The sequence below is a fragment of the Rhagoletis pomonella genome, unplaced genomic scaffold (assembly GCF_013731165.1).
Source record: "Rhagoletis pomonella isolate Grant_MI unplaced genomic scaffold, Rhpom_1.0 Rhpom_scaffold_04330, whole genome shotgun sequence".
NCBI classification, from domain to species: Eukaryota; Metazoa; Arthropoda; class Insecta; order Diptera; family Tephritidae; genus Rhagoletis; species Rhagoletis pomonella.
Genome location: NW_023462880.1, coordinates 1 through 16,214, shown reverse-complemented (window position 1 = coordinate 16,214; position 16,214 = coordinate 1). Strand labels below are relative to the sequence as shown.

At 37.5% G+C, this 16,214-nt stretch overlaps 2 protein-coding genes and 1 pseudogene across 5 annotated transcripts; 2 read left to right on the top strand and 1 right to left on the bottom strand.

Moving 5' to 3' along the window:
* Positions 1-2,220: 2,220 nt before the first annotated feature.
* On the bottom strand, positions 2,221-6,044 carry LOC118754654 (presequence protease, mitochondrial-like). The gene is made up of 3 exons (XM_036489541.1): positions 5,927-6,044; positions 5,041-5,715; positions 2,221-4,979 (listed from the first exon to the last, which is right to left on the bottom strand). Exons 2-3 carry the CDS (start codon positions 5,643-5,645, stop codon positions 2,447-2,449), a joined length of 3,138 nt encoding a protein of 1,045 aa, XP_036345434.1. The 5' UTR covers positions 5,646-5,715; positions 5,927-6,044; the 3' UTR covers positions 2,221-2,446.
* Positions 6,045-6,380: 336 nt separating this feature from the next.
* Positions 6,381-8,200, top strand: LOC118754655 (anaphase-promoting complex subunit 13-like). 4 transcript variants are annotated; one of them, XM_036489542.1, is made up of 4 exons: positions 6,381-6,803; positions 6,888-6,938; positions 7,887-8,033; positions 8,095-8,200. In XM_036489542.1, exons 1-4 carry the CDS (start codon positions 6,792-6,794, stop codon positions 8,176-8,178), a joined length of 294 nt encoding a protein of 97 aa, XP_036345435.1. In that variant the 5' UTR covers positions 6,381-6,791; the 3' UTR covers positions 8,179-8,200. The 4 variants fall into 4 exon arrangements, with proteins under 4 accessions (XP_036345435.1, XP_036345436.1, XP_036345437.1 ...); XM_036489543.1 differs by lacking the exons at positions 7,887-8,033; positions 8,095-8,200 and adding an exon at positions 7,038-7,307; XM_036489544.1 differs by lacking the exon at positions 6,888-6,938 and having other exon boundaries at positions 6,384-6,809.
* A 19-nt stretch (positions 8,201-8,219) lies between these two features.
* On the top strand, positions 8,220-13,776 carry LOC118754653 (annotated as a pseudogene).
* The last annotated feature ends 2,438 nt before the right edge of the window (positions 13,777-16,214 follow it).

Here is a 16,214-nt window from a genome sequence, read left to right as displayed (position 1 = left end):
AATGCAGAAAAAGTAACAATTTTGAAGAAAATGTAACTCCTGTTGCAGTTAATAAATATTACATACCAAAAACTAGTTGATAACAATTGTATGGTTCTCCCAAAACAAAAAAAAATAAAAATTAAATTTTGAAATGTTATAAAAAAAAGTTCACCAAAATAAATATTTTTTGTTTGTTTTTAGTAAAAAGTTGGTTGCAAAATAAAGACTCCGGTGAATTATGAACATTAAATTTCAATTTTGAACCACTGTGTGCTGGCTTCGTCGTGCAGTATGAATTATGATAAACGCGTTTTGGTAGCAAAGGATGGCGAAGTTTTTGAAAAGATGTGGCTTAACTTTTCGCTACAGCAGGGAAACTTGTACAATTAAATAATATAATTAACTGGTAAATATTTGATTTAAATTATGATATGGGTAAGGTACTTTTATCATACGATTTGTATCCCCAAATCATTTTGAAAAAAATGTCCTTTATTTTTTGGTTAATATGGTCACCGTAGTCATAACCAATATACATACATATGTACATATGTACATACATACGTGCATCTGCTTTTGCTTAAGGCTGCATTTTTTGTCTTTTTGCTATCTAGATCCCTACCTACCCCTGTTCGTTTTAATTACATTTATTTCATTATGTTTTCCATTATCTTAATTCTTATCTTTATACTCTATCGATAACAAAATCGATAGTATCATCCAATAAAATATCGATAACAAAATCGATAAAAATTCGATAAACATTTCGATAGCAATAACGTTAATAATATTGGTAGCAAAATCTATTAGAAACTCGAAAAAAATATTCATAACAAAATCGATAAAAATATCCATAACAAAATAGATAAAAATATCCATAACAAAATCGATAAATATCCCTAATAAAATCGATAAATATCGATAATAAAATCGATAAATAACGGTAACAAAATCGATAAATATCGATAACAAAATCGAAAAATATCGATAAAAATATCAATACCAAATCGATAAAAAATATCGATAACAAAATCGATAAATATTGATAACAAAATCGATAATGAAGTCGATACAAATACCGATAAAAATATCGATTATTTTATCGATGTCCCGAGAATCCCGAAAATTTCTAAAATCCCAAAATGATTCCCAGATTGAGTGCTGAAAAATTTGAGTCCTGCGGGAGTAGCGTACCTAACGGAGGTCCTCAATCTGTCAATGGCCACTCTCGTCATTCCAGACATCTGGAAGATAGGGAGAGTGGTCCCACTGCTCAAACCGGGGAAACCAGCCAACAAAGGAAAGTCTTATCGTCCGATAACCTTTCCCCGGTAGCGAAGACACTAGAGGCCTTGCAACTCCCGTACTTTAAGAACCACCTGACCCCAGCGAAGCATCAGCATGGATTCCGTAAAATGCACAGCACAACGCCATAAACACCCAGATAAGTCGTGGCCTTAACCGATACCGAACCTGTGAAAGAACTATTCTACGTTCCCACGACAGTCGGGTCTACGTAACCGGAACGACCCAGATAGATATATATCTGGCCAAGGACTGCCACCACTCCAGCAACACTCCCCAAAATCTCTTTGGGGAATTTGTATGCTGTTACAACAACAACAACAAGAACTATTCTAGTAGCGTGGGACCTGTCCAAGGCGTTCGAGACTTGATCTTTTTGAATCAATGCATTCATATTTCTCCTTGTTTTCTACATAGAAAAGTATGTTTTCATTAAAAAAAAAATACCAAACAACTCTAAACTAGCGATTTCTTAAAGGAATGTTGCCTTTCTTTTTGCTATAAGCCTTTTTTTGTATATCTCCCGACCCTACTTATTTTCTTGCCTACTTGAGTCTCTGATTAAAATATACACCATCCACATACTAATTACCGTAATTCAGAAAATTAAACATTCTCAAAATTTAATGGTTTCCAAAGTTCATTGTATTTTAGTTGCTATTTAAGTTCAAGTAAATAATTTAATAAGATCAATTTCTATTCGTTAACAAGCCATAAAATATCTTAAATATCAACATTTTGTGGGATTTCAATTATTTTTTTCAGAACCTCTTTTTTCTATGTAATCTCAAATAGTGTTCTAATAATATTAAAAAATTACCGTAGGAACGCTAAGGTCTTTTTGATTGAGCATATCGTGTATGAAAGGGCAAAAGTTATTTATCAATAAATATAACCGATAAAAAAATCTTAATTCAAAGCATCTAATTAAAAAATTAGTTAGTTAAATCATTAAAACACGTAGATACATCAGAGTGACGGAGGTTACAGAAACAAAAATTATTTAAATGATAGACAAGTACTCCTACAAATATAGTTCGCAATTTATGTATGCACATACATACATATACCCACATACGAATGTACTCGTACAAAAATGCACCTATTTTGCCATTCATGCGTTTTATATGCCATTTTTTTGGTCTGAAATGTATGCTATTTAGGAAATGACTTTCCATTTCAAGTTTGTTGTCGCTTCCAAGTCCTTGTTTTCGGGACCAAGCAGACAACTACCAAAATGCGCAGGTTCATTTTTAAAGTATCGTTCAACAACTTGCTTTAGTTCGTCCACCGATGTGGAAAGCATTCGTGCACGGTAATTAGCGAACATTTCTTGTGAAACACCGTACAAGAAGAAGTCAATACCAACATTTCCAGGGGCTATAGGTGCATCCAACTGCTGCAAAACACCCAATTTAGCTTCAAACAAAGCTTGTTCAGTTAATTCCGTGTTGTGTTCTTGGAGCCAATTGTATGTATTATTGAATGCCTCAAGTGTTTTAGTTGAATTTGGGTCACGGTAACTGAAAAAACTAAATATGCCGTCTGAACCAATCCTAGCTCCCGCGCCATAAGCACCATTCTGTTCGCGTACTACTGGTAAAAGATATTTGGCGGAAATCAGTTTGGCAAGTACACGAAGTGTTGGGTGATCACGATGTGTATATGGTACGGCAAAGAATGCCTTGGCGCAATAGTTAACTGGAATATTCATTACAAAATGCTGTTGACTTGGTTCAAGTAAACTGATGCTATGTTCAGCGTTCTTCTTCGATTGTGGATCGTTTGGCATATTTTCAAGGAATTGCTCGTAGTATTTTGTAAGCGACGGATAGAACTCTTCCGATGTGTTTAGGGCGCAGCGCATAACGTTCTTCACAAATAATTTCTGACCCAGCGTCTTCAACTTTGCTCTGATCTCTTCAGTCTTGTTTTGTTTCACATAAGTTTTCATGAATTCAATATGCTCTACGCCGGCAAGATGAGATTTTAATTTAGCCGCATTTGTTATCAAGCCCGCGCAGCTCTGCATGGCATACAAGTGTCCCGAACTCGCAATACCCACAGAAATATTGGAAATGTAATTATCAATTAACATGCTCAACCGATCGGTGTCCTCTAACTTAAACTTAGTTAGTAATTCAGTACTCAGTTCGAACATCTCGGCTGCGTTTTTATCCAGCGCATGTGTAGTCATATAAACACCTAATAGGTATGATTTACTATCGTATATATTCTCAGCGAAATGTAATTTAAAATCAATCCCAGCTGTCTTGGATAAGACCAACTTGTCGAATTCTCTGAAATTGTAATTGTTGGTACCCATATCGTTAATGACATCACAGAAAAGGGGCAACAACATAACTTCATCGTGATTTAAGTTGGCACCATTAAAATGTAATTTTAAGTACGAAATGTCGTTTGTATGAACATGGCACACTTGCGTTGGCACGCTGCAAATGCGCAGAACTTCGATTGAGGGCATTTTCGGCATTTTCTGCACATCAGACAAATCTAGACAAGGGAGGATTTCCAAATTTGGATGGCCTTTTTGAGCTTGGTCCAATTTTATACCATTTTCATAGACTTCTACACGTTTTTTATCATCAAGAGCCATTATTTTCTGCTTTAATAAATCTAGTTCTGCTGTTTTGAAGTTGTCTTCATAATGGTCGTCGGGAGACATAGTTAAAGTGAGACGATGTGAATTCGTTGCAAAATACTGTTCAACCTTATGTTGCAAATACTTTGGATCCTTTGCAAGGTTGTGACGGAAATTAGCAATCATATTAGACACCCGCAAACTGGACACCACATCGCCATCGTGATTCCACAATGGAGTAGAGTTAAATAGCAAACCCATACCAAATTGTGGGCTCTGGTGTTTAAGTAATAACTCGATGTTGTGTAGTACACTTTCTACGTGACTAAGCTCAAATCCTTCCGACATAACTTGCTTAATGGTTTTGTCATAAAGTTCTTGTACACGTGCGAAGTCCTCTACGCGCAAATCTTGCAATCCCACACAAAAAAAAGTGTCTTTTATTTGTGGGTCATAGCCCGTTGCCTGATTATATCCACCAGAGAAGTTAGGCTCGATAAGGCTCCTGTAAAATGATGAATTTGGTCCACGCACCAGCAATTCCGATAGAACATGCAGCACGAATGTTTCTTGTGTATCTGTTACATCTGACATTAGAAGAGCAATACCAATTTGATTTTGTTTCTCGAAGGGTGCTCCCATGTTATCAAAACGGCTAGAGATATGAACATTACGTGGTTTATCCCAGCGTGGCTGGTTTGGTATTCGGCTATAAGAATTATCAATAGCATTATACTTGCTCATATATTCATTATTAACATAATCTAGTGTCCTTCGTAAGTCGAAATTGCCATAAGTATATATACGAGCATTACTTGGATGATAGTATTTGGAGTGAAAATCTACCAGATTCTTGTGTGTTAGCTTTGGAATTTCGAGTGGATTGCCGCCGGATACAAATCCGTAAGTGTGATCCGGTAGCAAATTGTTAAGCAGGTTTTGGGAGAACACTGAGCCATTTTCAGAGAAAGCGCCTTTCATTTCATTATAAACGACTCCCTTTAAAACGTACTCTGAAGACTTATCATTAATGTTTGAGTGCTCCAAACGCCAACCCTCTTGCAGAAAATCCAAGTATTCCAAATTTGGTCTACAAAATTAAAGGAAGCACTTTATCAAAGATTTTAAGCACCAGATACAGAAAATCTCACCTGAAAACTGCGTCCAAATAAATTTTTTGTAAATTCCTAAAGTCTGTCTCATTCATAGTAGAAAATGGGTACATTGTATAGTCCGGGCCGGTCATGGCATTCATAAATGTGGCCACAGATCGGTTAAGCATTTTGAAAAACGGATCGCGGACTGGATATTTTTGCGAACCACATAAGACACTATGCTCAAGAATATGTGGTAATCCAGTGGAATCAAAAGGCGTTGTGCGAAAGTTGATAGAAAATACATTATTTGAATCCTTTCGATCTAAATACCACAGCTCGGTGCCGCTTCCAACGTGTCGAAAGGTGTATGACATTATGCCGAATTCCGGTACAGATTCCACACGTATGCATTCAAAACCATGATACTGTTTTCCCTCGTTAAATTTGTGCTCTTGTTGCTGGATAATGTGGGGTACGGCCATTATTTTAGAGCGCCGTAGAAACGAAGTCGGTTGGGCATGTTTGTTTTTATTGCTCCATAGACTGCTCCCAATATTTCGTGCATTTATTCCTACGCCAACGTTGAGAACTGTGCATCTTCCAGCTACTTGTTTTACCATTTGCGCCACAGAACGCGTTGACGAGACGCGAGATAACATTGTTTTATATGTTTCACAATGTGCGTAATATTGTAAATAACTGTGGCAATACGATGCCAATATTTGAGCTCTGGGGATCACAAAAACACAATAATAATAAAAACTAGACTTTGCGGCATTTACTAAATCATTTGCATTACATCAGACGTAAAATTTCTAGACTCGAAAATCGATATACAAATGCATGAATAATGAAAAGCAATGCTAAATATATGACGTTACGCAATTTGTATTTTATGATAGCATAAAAACTACGCCTATTAAAGTTATATGCCACTTACCGCCTGGAACTGGGATGATAATTATTCTTTAAAAAAAGTTGGCGTAAACTTCAAAATCCAATAAGATTGAGCCCAAGAATTCTGTATGATAAGAAATGCTAGAAACGAAACAACAACGAAAATTTTTTTGACAGTAACTAAAGCGGGATCATAAGGCAGTGTTGGCAAATGTTTTTGTATATTACTGCCATACCTAAACAAAAGCGATAGGCGTTGCGTTTTCTGACGCTTGGCGTTACGCAGAAGTGTCATACCTAAAAGGCCCGTCCTGCACAATGCTAGATTTCCTGCAAATACATTAGAATTTACGAAAGGAATTTCACTGCTAATTGCCTACTTTGCGAACTTTTCTACTACCATTTTCGAAACAAGGGATTGCATTCTTGCCCTTTCTCTGTCCTCCGTAAATGCAACCTTTTGTAAGGGAGTGTCAAACCGCAGCTGTCAATAATTATCTAACCTTGTATTATTGAATCATGGTATTCTATCATTCTTGATACAGACCTTTCGTTTTAAAACAAACACACCATTACAAAACTATCTCGTCATTCTAAACGAACGCGTTTATCACATCTGAGTTGACAACACGGGTTTCATTTACGGCACCGATTGACATTTACATCGCTCAACAAAAGCTGCACCTGGAATAAGCTGCTCAACTAACAAGGACTGGTGAACACAAGTATTTACCAACTAGTGGAATAACCTGGCGTTTGCGAGCTAACCGCTCTGCCATCACACTCAAATCACAAAAAAAAAAAAAAAATTTTTTATAAATATGACACCAGTCTTCTAATTTCATTCATCCGTGCTATTAACTAATTTAGTTAAGCGGAACAACAAATCCCAATCATAGTTAAAAGCGATGGACAGTCAGGTATGTGTATGTACATGTATCAATTACTTTGTGCTTTGCTCACGCCAATCAATTAGAGCGTTCCAGAACGTCTATGATTTGCAGGTTTTGCAGGATTTTGTCCAAAGTCGTTCCCGTACGCCACGTTCACATAAGGTACATATATTAAAGGCGAAAATATCTGTTCCTGTACAACCTGCAAATCCTGGAGTACGGGAAAAGGCTGAATATCTAACATTAAATATGCGATTTTAGATGCAAAGGAACTCCAGAGAAACATTAAAAATAGGGTTGTATCATTGCCCCCCACCTGCTGCGTATGCCAAAGACGATTGCATGCAAACTCAATGCAATGCTTGCAACGGGTGGAGTCTGCTCAGGCCTACGGACTCATCGGCTTTGGACCACATCGTTTGTGGCCCCCTGCTGCTCAAAGAGAGCTGCCTCCACGGCAAACCCCAGTCCAACTGAGGCTGGTGCCACTTTAGGGCATGTTTAGGTCTGCTCAACTGCGACGCCGCTCACTACCACCTCAGGGCGGCACCTTCCACAGCAGCGCACACAGCCAACGGCGGTCAGGCAGCACACATCCCTTACTCCCACATAACAATACGTACGAGTTTCCTGCGCCCACCTTCTTAAAAAGGGAATCCCTGGGAATTTGTATAGCACAGTGTTATAATATTACCTCAGTGCATTTTAAAAATGCTATTTCTAAAAACATATATATTGTACTTAAAAAGCTTTAAAAGGCCACATATGAAGCCAGGAGAGCCAGAGTGGCCTATTAACAATTTTTTTTTAGTAAGATGGGAAAGAAGAAGGAAGTATAATAAATATGTTTATTTTTACTGAAAATTTCACCAATGTGATACCTAATACCTATTATTGTAAAAGAAAACTAAAAGGGCGTATTCCCTACGCGATACTACCTATTATGGTCAAAGAAAACTAAAATGGCGTAACCCGGGCTATTAGCGCTTTGATTTTAGTAATGCAGTTTCCGTTGTACCTCAATTTTTTTAAGTGTCAGTTAGGCTACTCTCGCTCTCAAGGCCTCTTATATGTACTATCTTTAAAAATTAACGCAATTATTTACCTTAGCCATTGCCCCAAGGTCGATTATTGGATATTGTCGATAATAAGTGGCGTGAGGAGATTTTGCCCTTTGATCAGATACTTGTTCCTGCTGATAAGCTGCCTGATCCAGAAGCGGATGGCGGCGACTCTCACTTAACTCTTAGTGAACAGGTAATATTATATTAATTCTTAAAAAAAATATTAAAATTTCAATATTTTTTAACTGTTGTAGGAGCAAAAATGGAGTGATTTGGCTCTAAGTTCATTGGCGCCGGAATCATCCTTGAGTGAACAGTTAAACGTTTCCACTGTCTAAGACATATTTAAATACGAATTAAAAGTAAAAAAACAATTTGAAGTCCATTTTATCTTCAAAATGAATCAACACCTGCATTCACCTACAAAGCTAACTGAATTCGCTAGAGATTTCGAAGATGGCGAACCCGAATCGTTACTCGACCGTTTTGTTAACAAAATACAAAATGTATATAATCAAAGCTATAATACTGTAAATGAAGTAGCTACCACTGCCGGTTGTAGCTCCGCATCATTACAAACCTCAAAATCTGTATTTTATGATGAACATAAAACTGATGCCGACACCCGAATAAATTCCAGTTCTAATGTGAATGTTACAACAAGGGTGCAGCCGGCAAACGACTTCAACTTTACTCAAAAAATAAACGCTTCTGCAAATTCCAGTACAAACACAAGCGGCAGTACCGCCGAGGAATCAAAAAGTGAGGTTGGCGAACATATTTTAGACCTACCAAGTGAAGGGCGTACAATGGTCAATGTTTTAAAACGCATCAGCAGTTTGATGGCCACTAAAAATAGCGTAGGTATTCTATAAAATAAAAAGCGGTCATAATTATTTCTATTTAATGGCAGGACTTACGGAATTATAAAGATACTGAGCTACATCGATTTTGGATGCCCGACTCTAAGGCCAAAGAATGTTACGATTGTGCGCATAAGTTCTCCACCTTTCGACGCAAGCATCACTGCCGCCTTTGTGGTCAGATCTTCTGTTCTAAATGTTGCAACCAAGTTGTGCCTGGAAAAATAATTATGTGCGCAGGTACGTTGGTGAAGTTCAGATCGCAGGGTAAAAAACTAATTTAAATCACTTCTTGCAGGTGAATTGAAAGTTTGTAACTACTGCTCCAAAATTGTTCTTAGTTACTTAAAGTCCCCAAACATAGCGGTTGACTTACACGCCGATCTGCAGGCGTTGCAACAGGATCTTACACAAAAACTGGAGGAGAGAAACGAAAGTTTTAAAACAGAAGCATTGCCCGTAACTACAAACTTGACTCGTAAAGTATCTGTTGGCTATCAAGAAGAGCGGTTTGCTACACATGTGGTCAACAGCTTGTCAGTTGATGATCGAAAGAACATCCTGCAGCAGTCAAATTCACTAATAACACTGCACGAGGATATGCGACGTCAACTTCCCACACAGAGCTGTGGGGCCAATCTCATTGAATACTTGATTACGCATAACAAGTCTTCGAGTAAGGTTCAAGCGGCTGCAATTTTAAACGCATTGCTAGCTGCTGGCTTTCTGCAACCTATAGTACCCGATTCTGATCAAATCGATTTCGACGAAAATCTTCATTACAAGTTCATTGAACTGAATAAGTAATAATAGAATTGCTAAATTGTAAATTTTTTATTTAAGGCTTCTTTCTCGCTTTGGTTTACAGACAAGGCATTATTACCAAACAATTTCAGGATCCAACGTCGATGCATGAAGCCATCTGTCCGCGGCTTGATAACAGCGGTGAACTGCAACCACCCAAGTCTGTGGATATTTCCTTAAGCCCTCATTCCGTCCAAGATATGGAATTAGAATATTCAATGCGTTCCACAACCACTACAACTAAGCTGCTGGAGTCCTATTGTGATTATGAAGAACAGCTACTGACTCAGATGCTACGAACGTTTCACCTAGATCTACGTTGGTTCAAAGTGTTAATGTCCTTATGCTGCCGTGCAGCTAATCATTTCAAACCAGAATATTGTACTAATGACTTAATGGACATACGCAATTATGTGAATATCAAAAAGATACCGGGTGGTAAACGACAAGAGTGTACGATTGTAGGTGGAGTTGTTTTTTCAAAGAATATCGCACACAAAGGTATGGCCACGCGCGTTGAGCATCCGCGCATTCTTCTCCTGCAGTGCCCGATTGTCTATGAAAGAATAGAAGGAAAGTTTGTAAGTATATCCACTGTGTTATTACAAGAAAAGGAGTATTTACGGCGAGTCTGCGATCGCATCATGAGCTTCAAACCAGATGTGGTTTTGGTTCATAAAAATGTTGCGGGCGTGGCGCAAGACATGCTTCGTTCTCAAGGCATTACATTGGTATTGGATTTAAAACTTTCAGTGATGGAACGCATATCGCGTATACTTCAATGTGATATCGTTACTTCAATAGAGTCAAATATTGCTCGGCCACAGCTTGGAATTTGTGACGCTTTCTACATACGAAGTTTTAGTGATGGTAGTGGTGGTAATAAGACACTAATGTTTTTCGAAAAACTTAACAATCCCCGTGGTTTCACTTGCCTACTACGAGGAGGGACAAATAAAGAACTTGCCAAGGTGAAGAAAGTCGCATCGTTTTTGGTTTATGCCCGGTGAGTTTTCGAAGGTTTCCAATTTAACCTTAGTTATAATTTTATTCTTATAAATTCAGATATAATTGGCGTTTGGAAATGTCATTCCTCTTGGATGCGTTTGCAGATCCTCTCACTCCGAAGCCACCTATCTTCAATTCCAAAGAGGCCAGTCCTGATGATTTGACATTTGATGATGAGCTAGTAATACGGTCGACAACTGAAAGAACTAAAGCATTATTAGAACGAAAAGCGGAGGAAAAAGTACTGCCAACACGCAAAGAAATTATTTCTGTATCAGAGAATGTCGCTGACTTTACTGATCCACTGCGCTCCGCAGATATTGCAAATACAATGTCAGGTGACCGACCAGTTGAATTGGCAGTTGAGACACGTTACGACAACCGCTTTCGCAATGCACTTAGCTCTACTCTACTTTCTGTCAGTCCTTTTCTCAGTTTTCCGTTACCATATTTAGAAACCGAACAGGGACGTAAGTGTTCATTGCGACGGCTATTTCCAACTGAGCTATATTATTCCAAATTGTGGTCGAATATAAATAGTAGCCTGCATTTAGATCGCCATGAAAATTTGGAACAGCTTAAAAATGCCTTTAATGATACTCAGCTAGGAGCGCCACATCCATTTTTGAAACTTAAAATTACTACAGCTTGGGATAATCGCGACATACAAACACTACTAGCAGAATTTCGTGCATACGGCGGTCGCTATCCTAAAAAACTGAAAAGTAATAAGCGCTTATAATTTTAAGTTAATGATTTAATATCAGTTTTTTATTTAAATAATAAGTGTTTAAAAAGCTCAATCAAGCTCCACAAACGGTGGTTGAGGAACATTTGCATAAGGACGCCCTGGATTTGGAAAACCATCAACGCCTGCCGGTGTTATTCTGCAGCTTTTATTTCAACCCGAAATCAGCATCTTCCTTTTGTGCACCACCAACACTGTTGGATATGAAATTCTATGGCCAACACGACATTATGCTTGGACAATTCCTTCAGCGGTATTGCTGTCGTTTGAATTCGATGTGCAGGCTTTGCAATTTGCCAATGTTGGGTCATGTACGGCGGTAAGTTTCACTGAAGCTTCATTAAAAGGTTATGGATTTTGGTTTAATCATATTTCACTGCATGCTTATAGTTATGTTCATTCCATGGGATGTGTGCAGGTCTTCCTTAGCGAGGACAACACAAAAAACTGATCCGAATCGCATTTACTTTACGGCCTGGTGTACAATTTGTAATGATATGACGCCAAGTGTACCACTCTCTGAAAACACTAAATGCCTTTCCTTCGCCAAGTATTTGGAGCTTCGTTTCCATGGTCATGCCTACAAGAAACAACCAGTTATTACCAACAGTTCGCCCGGACTATCTCCAAGCTGTGGTGAAGTGATTCAGTGTCAGCATTCATTACATCGTGATTATGTACATTATTTCACCTATCGAGGAGTGGGTGCCAAGTTTCTGTATACGCCTATTGAAGTATGGGACATTGGCTTGCCTGCACTAATATTAGATTTACAACCTTCAAAAGTATTAGACCGCTTCAAATACCTCGAAGAGATAAAACATTTTTTCTATGAAAGGTCATGAAGTTTATACACGCATTCATGAGCGTATCGCTGACCTAGCTACCGAGGACGAAACTTTAGCGATGGTGATCAATCTTAAGACAGCATTGAGCAAAGATCAATTTATTTTCAAACAACATATAGAAATTGTTCAAACTCTACTTACAGATCCCCATGCCAGTGTGCATGATGTGAGTGATGCTTTACTTATGTCAAAACGTGTACTAGCTGAGAGTATTGATTTGTGGGGTCCACGGGTTCACGATATTGTTTTAGCTCAAAAAGCCGTGGTAAAACAGTTGCAGCAAGTACAACCCGCTCAGTCGCACACAGATTCAGGAACAATTTGCACTGAAAATTTGCGCCCAGAGTATTCAGACGGTGCTTCGAAAGGCTCAGAAATATCCCGTTTGCTAGCCGTGCCATCGCTAAGTGATGACACGTCTTCGCATTCAGATGATATTGCCGCAGAGTCCGAAATAGATTCCATAAACAATGCACATATAATGGGGGATAAAAAATCATCAATTGAGCAGTTGCTAACGACAGCCGGCAGTACAGACAAAAAGTCTATAAAAAAAAATACTTACACAGCTTTTACCTTCCGCGGGACCGACAAATTTGCTACATTCACCTTTTTCAGCCCAGGAGCATTATACTCTCCCCCTGGGCGCATTCCCGATACTTGTTCACGATCAAGATTTAAGCTCACTAATTGCATACTGTTTGACATCAAATGACTACCAGCGCTTAGTGGCTACTTCAAGCAGTACCACCAGCGGTGTGGCTGTACACACCGCTAGTTTTGATAACGCGAACAATAGTGATGCTACATGTCAAAACAATCCCAGCCCAAATTTAAAGAGGAAATCACAAGAAAAGTATGGTAATATTCAATTTTGTTGAACCTGTCTAAGCCAATAGTTCTTTTTTTAAATGCCAGCTCACAAGATGGCGATGAAAGTGATAAAAAAGAAGTTTCGAATAACAATACAAACGTAGATGAGGAGCGCAACAAATCCAAAACTAACTCTTCGCATCTGGAGTTAATATTCCAGGACAATGGTAAACAGTTTACATGCAAAATTTATTTCGCAAAAGAATTTGATTTGATCCGAGCCAAGACGTTAAAGCCGCCTAAAGTTGAGAAATCGCTGTACAAAGAGATTGAGCAGAGCAAAAAACGAGAGGAGTTGAAAGTATCTCAAAGTCGCAGTGGGCCTGAAATGGAATTGGTGCGCAAGCCCAGTGACGCCTGTGGATATGTGCCAGCAGACGCAAATAAATCTAATAGCGGTGGAAGACTCGATGAAAAGGCTTTGATGCAATCGGAAATTGAGAAATGTCGGAATTATCTAGCTCGTTCACTTTGCAGCAGTGTACAATGGGAGGCGAGAGGCGGTAAATCTGGCTCGAGATTTTGCAAAACATGGGGTATGATTACATATATTTTGCATCTAAAATTCTATACATGTATGTATGTATGAACATACATATGTATCATATATGTTCTTTTATTGTAGATGATCGCTTTGTTTTGAAGGAGATGACTAAAACTGATATCAATATATTTGAAAACTTCGCACCAAATTACTTTGAGTACATTACCAAATGTCAGCAACAAAATGAACCAACCTTATTAGCTAAAATTTTCGGGGTTTTCAAAGTTACTGTCAAAAAGAAAGAGTAAGTTATAATCAGGGCTCAGATTTTGTTGAAATATCATTTGATTCTGAAGCTTCAAGTAGTGATAGAACTTTTTAGAAAAGTATCGATACTAGTACTCATTTAGAATACTCCTAAGTAGAATCGATATTGCAAAAAAGTATCGATTATACTCGTACATACTTCCAAGTATTTTTAAGGCAAACGCGTAAAGTAAACAAATCAAATTGGTTTGCTTTTGTGACCTCTTCTTATTTGTTAATTGAATATACACTGCTTTTAATAGTTGAAATCTGATCTAACACGGATTTTTAATGGAGTTTTTAAAATTAACTTGCAACGAGTTCATTTTTCTGCAAGCGTGGAATAAATATGTTCATAGCAAAAAGCGTATTTAAAGCTTTTAAAACAAAAAATATTTTATGAGTGTTTGATGCGTTTATTTATAGATCACTTTACAAAAATTAAATGCAAATGTAGAAAATGAGAAACAAATGTAAGTGAACCTAAGCTTTCTTTCATAAAAATTTTCTTCGAGAATGGGCTGGATTTCGAATTTAGAACGAGTCCTTTTTTGAAATCGGTTACAAAAGCCGAAACACGTAAACTTAATTTTGGGTCGTCAAATGAGGTCATTTTCGCAACATATTTTCATTTTAAGTTTGCATTTTTAATGAAACAAAAATGCAAGTTTTAACAGGAAAAAAATTCAAAAATTAAAGAGTTTGTAATTTTTTTTATTTGTGTTTAAGCCTGTTCTTTTACAAAAACAGTAAGCTGTCAACGAAGAAAATTGATTGGTAAACAAAGTTGTTAATGGTAAAATGAAAATGCGTAACAATTTCTTTCTATGAAATTATTAATAGTTCATAGTCATAATAAAGAAATTATTACGCATTTTTATTTGACCATTTATTACTTTGATTATCAATCAATTTTCTTCGTTGATAGTTTGATGTTTTGTAAAATTACAGGCTTTAACACAAAGCAAAATAATTAAAAAAAAACGTTTATTTATTATTTTTTTCTTTGTTAAAGTTGTGCATTTTTTCATTGGCAATGCAAACTTAAAATGAAAATACCTTGCGAAAATGACCTCATCTAGAAAAGCGGTATATAAAATTAAGTTTACCTGTTTCGGCGTTTTTCCACACAGTGTTATGAAAGGTGGAGCAAGAGATTCGTTTTCCAATTATTTAATAATTTTTAACCACACCCAACGTTGAAATGACCGCTACCTTTTCTTCGAGGTTGTGTAAAGATTTCATAACAGTACGAATTACCAGTAGCTAACTAGAAAAACATGCGTATTAAATTTTACTATGGATGTATGTTAAATCAAAACTTTAAAGTCATTTTTCCAGAGGTTTTAGTTTTTTGAGTTATGAAAGTATGGTATTTTTATTCACCACACGTGCACGGAAATCATATTAGGATCGTGTGTGAATCGGCAACAAAGTTTGCGTCGAGTAAATTTTTGACAACAATGAGGTGAATAAAATTTCAGTAGCTCATGAGGCTAGTGAAATTTTTGACAAATGGATAGAAAATTTTGACAATCGCAAAGATTGTTGATGTGTGTAATAATTACACTGTAATTTTTCGTTAAATAAAAACTTAAATAGATGAATTGCAATCAACGATGGTAGATGTTTTCTTAAAATATTCATTTCACATCAATTTGTAATATTTTATTCCAAATAAATCTGCCGTTATCAAAAATTTACTGCTGTCAAAAAATATTTAATTTCACACAGCAGATTGGCAAAACTGTCTCACCATAGTAAAACATGTACAAAAATTATGCAAAAATTAGGTCTTATAGTTTAATAAGTCTTTAATCAGCCTAATCATGAGTTTAATTTTCCCCGAACTGGTTCACTTTTCACTTTTCGTTCCCATGTATTCTTGTCGCCGCCCAGATCGGCTAGTCGGTACGAGTTTAGCCTGCTGCAAAAACAGCATTCAGAGGTCGAGAGTCGGTGTTGGTCGACACTGACTCCCTGCGAATGCCGTTTATGGCCTGTCGGCAACCTCGGAACTTCGTCTGTCAGTTCGTATGGGTGCCTCTTTACGTGCCGTGACGAGGGCTCCTCCGCAAGCAAGTGTTTGTTCGGGTGCCCACGTCGGTGGGACCCTACTAAGAATTGCTTGCAGAGCGTTGTGTTATACTCCTTAACGGGGAGCAGTTGAGGCTCATCGTGCACGTGATGTTGCGGCGACATCAGAAGGCATCCGTTGTTTTGGCAAGTCTGTAGCTTCATCCACTGCGTCCTACTAGTCCCCGACGACAACAAAGGCCTTGTACATGGCCAACAACGTTTCTTCGACGTTGTACGTGGCCAACAACGTTCTTAACACGGCTGGGCATGAAATACCCATTCTCTTACTAATATAGTTGTATTTTTTTTTTAAGTTAGTCAAATGCTTTATAATTTAGAGAAGCTGCAATACAATAGTTGC